This window comes from Microtus ochrogaster, unplaced genomic scaffold (assembly GCF_000317375.1).
Source record: "Microtus ochrogaster isolate Prairie Vole_2 unplaced genomic scaffold, MicOch1.0 UNK1, whole genome shotgun sequence".
NCBI lineage: Eukaryota > Metazoa > Chordata > Mammalia > Rodentia > Cricetidae > Microtus > Microtus ochrogaster.
The window spans coordinates 27,309,604-27,313,965 of NW_004949099.1; the positions used below are offsets into that span (position 1 = coordinate 27,309,604).

At 46.9% G+C, this 4,362-nt stretch overlaps 1 protein-coding gene across 1 annotated transcript in view; it reads left to right on the forward strand.

The window, feature by feature from the left end:
- The window catches only part of Arpc4 (actin related protein 2/3 complex subunit 4), an 11,990-nt gene that overhangs the window by 4,523 nt on the left and 3,105 nt on the right, over positions 1–4,362 (forward strand). Inside the window, exons 4-5 of the mRNA XM_005365004.2 lie at positions 1,196–1,294; positions 2,437–2,607. Coding sequence (XP_005365061.1) covers positions 1,196–1,294; positions 2,437–2,607 — 270 coding nt within the window. The remainder of the gene's footprint in view (positions 1–1,195; positions 1,295–2,436; positions 2,608–4,362) is intronic.

A 4,362-nucleotide genomic window follows, 5' to 3' on the forward strand; every position in this document is an offset into this window, starting at 1 on the left:
GAGAGAGAGAGAGAGAGAGAGAGAGAGAGCAGACCGTCTGATTCTAGCTTGCCTTTCAGAATCAACTGTGCAGGCCAGCAGTGGGTGGGTGGGACGATACATCCAGAATCAGAAAGGAAATGCCAACAAGAGCTCTGGTGAAACTATCGGAACTAAATGTCTGTCTAACAGTAATTTCCCAGACAAGTATCATGGCGTTTTCTTTGTGTATTTTCTCAAGTAGTCTTATAGTTGGAGGATCTACTTACAGGTGTTTTATCCATCTAGAGTTAATTTTTGTATATGGTACAAGATAAGGGTCTAGTTTCACTCTTCCACATGTGAATGTTCAGTTGTCAGCACAATTTGTTGAAGAAATTCTTGCTGTTGTGATCTTGGTGCTTTTGTTGGAAATCAATTGATTATAAATATTTCAGTTTCTTTCTGAGCTTTCTGCTCTGTTCCAATTCATATATGTATAAAGTAGAATTTCATTTATTACACATTTCCTTGGGCAATATTTAACAAATGTCTATCACAGAGGTCTGGATGTTGCTGTCTGTCTTAGTATCACTTGAATGGTTATTTAATGTTTGTTTTAAACTTGACCTAGATTCTGTTTCCGGCTTGAAGAGAAACTTTGTATCCTAAGTAGGAAAACAGTTTCATTTGCTCTTTCCCCAGCAGACAGCCCTAAAAATACAATTAAAACAATGTTGCAAAATTCAGATTAGCAACTTCTTGCCTTTGAAAGCTTTCAGGGTTTTGTTTTGTTTTGTTTTTTAAAGTAAGGACACACTGGGAGGCTGTGTGGCTCTACTGGTGTCTGATGGCCCAGATGCAGGGGTAATTGGAAGATTTGAGAAAGGAAAGATTTCAGGATTGTTGGATTTTAGTTATGTCAAGGCAGACACTCCTGGAGGAAGCCCCTCATACCCAGATGGTCGTGCCACACTAGTGACGGGAGAAAGGTCAGGTAGCTTCAGATACAGGTGTGGACTCCACTAGAGCTGATTGCTTGCCAGAGTCCCCGCCATGGCATGAGAGGAGATCTCAGAAATGCCCTGGCTAGGTCCTCCCTTCAGTTAGCAGTTCAAAGGTCAGCAGTCTTTGTTTCCACCAAGCCTCACTGCAGCGGGGAGGTCCTGGGACTGGAAAGCCAGGCTCACGGTGGTTTTGCATGTTGACTGGAGAGCCGTCTTTCTCTTGCTGTCACCAGGCTGATGAGATTGAGAAGATTTTATGCCATAAGTTCATGCGCTTCATGATGATGCGAGCAGAGAACTTCTTTATCCTTCGAAGGAAACCTGTGGAGGTGAGACCTATGCTTCTGGTATTTGTAATTACCAGGGTTCTGTCTCTGGGTAGCCCGGGATTGTTTGATTTTTTTGCTGTATGGGGGATGGAACCCAAGGCTTTGCACTGCTGGGCAAGTAGCTGGACAACTATTCCCTGGGTCTGTGGGATTGTAGGCCAAGGGCTGCTGCTTTTCCAGAGCTGCTTTGACTGAGTCAGTCATACATGGTAACAGGGAGAGAGAACCCTAGGAGGGGGAGGTCTGTGCAGTGCCCTCCACAGAATCTTGAGCCTTGTCACAGACAAAATAATGATTTCAAAATCCTTCCTGCACTGGCTGTTATGGGCATTCTTGTACTCTTGACCAAGGCAAGAGAATCCTGTGTTTGAGGCCAGCCTAGGCTACATTTTGATACATATTTCCAAATGGGTGGGGGGAGGGGGAGCGGAGAAGAAAGGAAGAAAAACAAAACAAAAACCTTCCTAAGCTTTCCCAATTTAAGTCCCGCCTCTCAAAGCCCCAGTAAGCAGTGAGATGCTTGCTGCCTGCCTTTGTATTTAAAGGTGCTTGAGTCTACTCCATGGGACCCCTGCCAAGTCTCCCTGGTGACCAACCTAGCAGCCACCATGTTAGAACAGTAAAGACCATCGTCCAGCACACCAAATGGTTCTTCACCTTGAGCCACGTTCTCTCTCTGTCCTCGCTCTAACCTCTGGGGCCACTAGAGTAAATGAGCTCACTCTCATACATTCCCCTGTAGCAGACAGCTCCAGTTCTGTCCTCGGCCGGGTCAGTTCTCCTGTGCTTTTTACTATTGGACTGGATTCTTTGAAATAAGATAGGTGGTCCCTTTATTCCCTTTGCTCATTTTGAACACAGAGCTGTTTATGCCACAGACTTTCAGGGACATCCGACCTGGCACACAATTTTGAACCAGGTTCAGTTGCTTGGGTCCGACAGACACACAAAATGTGAACTCACCCATATACCCCCTCCCCAAGCAAGTGGGTTGCTGACTGAAGGACGAGTATATAACCTGGGAGAAGATGGTAGCAGTTGGAAGCTTTGTGTGACAGTGGAGAAGATATGACAACCAAGTGTCCCTGGGGGCTAATTTTGTCTCCTCTCTTCTGCCCCTCCCTGCTGGCTTCTCTCCCCAGGGGTATGACATCAGCTTTCTCATCACCAACTTCCACACGGAGCAGATGTACAAACACAAATTGGTGGACTTTGTAATCCACTTCATGGAGGAGATTGACAAGGAGATCAGTGAGATGAAGCTGTCAGTCAATGCCCGGGCCCGCATTGTGGCCGAGGAGTTCCTCAAGAATGTGAGTAGGGCCTTGCCACTCCGTAGCAGAGGTGGAAGAAACTATGGGTTCTGGGAATGTAGCATTGACAAGATAGTCCTGGGTGAGGCCATCGAGTTCATCCTTGAGCCCCAGGTTGTTTTTGTTGTTGTTGTTTTTATTTCTGCAAGTCTGGGAGGCAAGTCTTGGTGGAATTGTAGGCATGAATTCTGTATTTCCCAGTTCTGCCTAGTCTCTACCTGTCCTAGTTCAAACCCGAGTGAGGAAGATAAAATACCTTGTGACTCCTTTGAGAGTTAATCATCAGTCCACTTCCCAAACAGACATAAATATTTTCTTCAGTGTCTGTTTCTCGGGCTTACTGCTATGGTTTCTTCAACATGTTTGTGCCGATCAGCTGCAGGACTGCAGTGCTCTGGGAGGAGGAGTTGTTTACATGAGGAGCCAGCAGCACAGCTTTGTCTAGAGATTCAGGATGGCCGCTGCCTTCCAGTCTCTGGTTTGTTGATACATTCCTCTCAGAGCTGTTGATCCCTCCTTGGTAGAGTTCATGTTTTCTCCTTACTAGTGCAAACAGACCCAGCCCTGGGGAGTTCAGAATCCTAAAAATGGAGATGATACCCACATCCCCTGGGGTTTAATTATCCTGTGGGTGGCCAGCGCTCAAGGCTGTGTTGTTTATACTCCAAATCAGACCCAAGTGTGGGCCTGCCTCCTGCCTCCCTCAGACACATCACTGAACTGCTCAAGGAGCCTTGGTTCCTGCAGCAGTGATGGGTGCTGCTGTTAGTGTGCACCTCTCAGGGAGGCCGAACATTAGTAAGATCACGAGAGAGTGCTGGGGGGCGGGTAGAGATGATTGTGCCCACAGGTTCCAGAACAGGGTGTGCAGTCACCTGGGGCTCAGGTTCTCCAGAGAGGCCAGTGATTTCATCTCTGAGCCCCTCATACTTCATATTTGTTGTCTTTTGTTTTTGATGCCTGGTCTCACTATGTAGCCTTGACAGGCCTGGAACTTGCCATGTAGATCAGTCTGGACTCACAGAGATCTGCCTGCTTCTGCCTTCTGGGTGCTGGGATTAAAGGTGTGTGTCACCAATACCTAGCTGCATTTAAATTTTTATGGAGGCAGTAAAGTTTAAACAACATACTCTTGTACTACTCAAAATAGGGCCTGCGCCTAACATGCCTGGAGCCGGTAGTAAATATGTGAGGTTCTGGTTTGTTTCATTGTTCCAATGTTTGCGTACTTCCCTTTAAACTGGGAGTTTGGCAGAGGTCTGACCAGTCAGTGGTATTAGGACCTTATACATATGTTAAGTAAATGTGTAAGAACTTCCCAGTTGTGTTTCTGAGCTTCACAGGTGGGCAGACTAAAGGACAGGGTAGGGACTGTACTGGGACAATCTCTTTCAGCTGAATCCAGAGTGGAATGGGAGCGATAACCAGCTCTGTACTTCTGGCTGAGAGGGGCTCAGAACTTGGGACAACAAACCCAGGGGCTCATCCTGGGTTTAATGGTGTTTCCAGGCTGTACCATCCCCTGCCAGACCAGCTGTGAGGGAGTGGACAAAAAACACCTGAAATGGAAGCAGGGGCTAAGGGGGAGCCAGGTGTGGGACTCACAGGACCTGAAGCCAGTGTGTGATAGAGGGGACAAATGGTGTCCTCCCAGAGTATCCTGTCCCTGAACTTGCTGTATACCAGCCCCATGGAGTAGAGCATAAATACGGAATAAATATAAGACCAGTGAGAGACAAAATGCTGAAAAGCAAA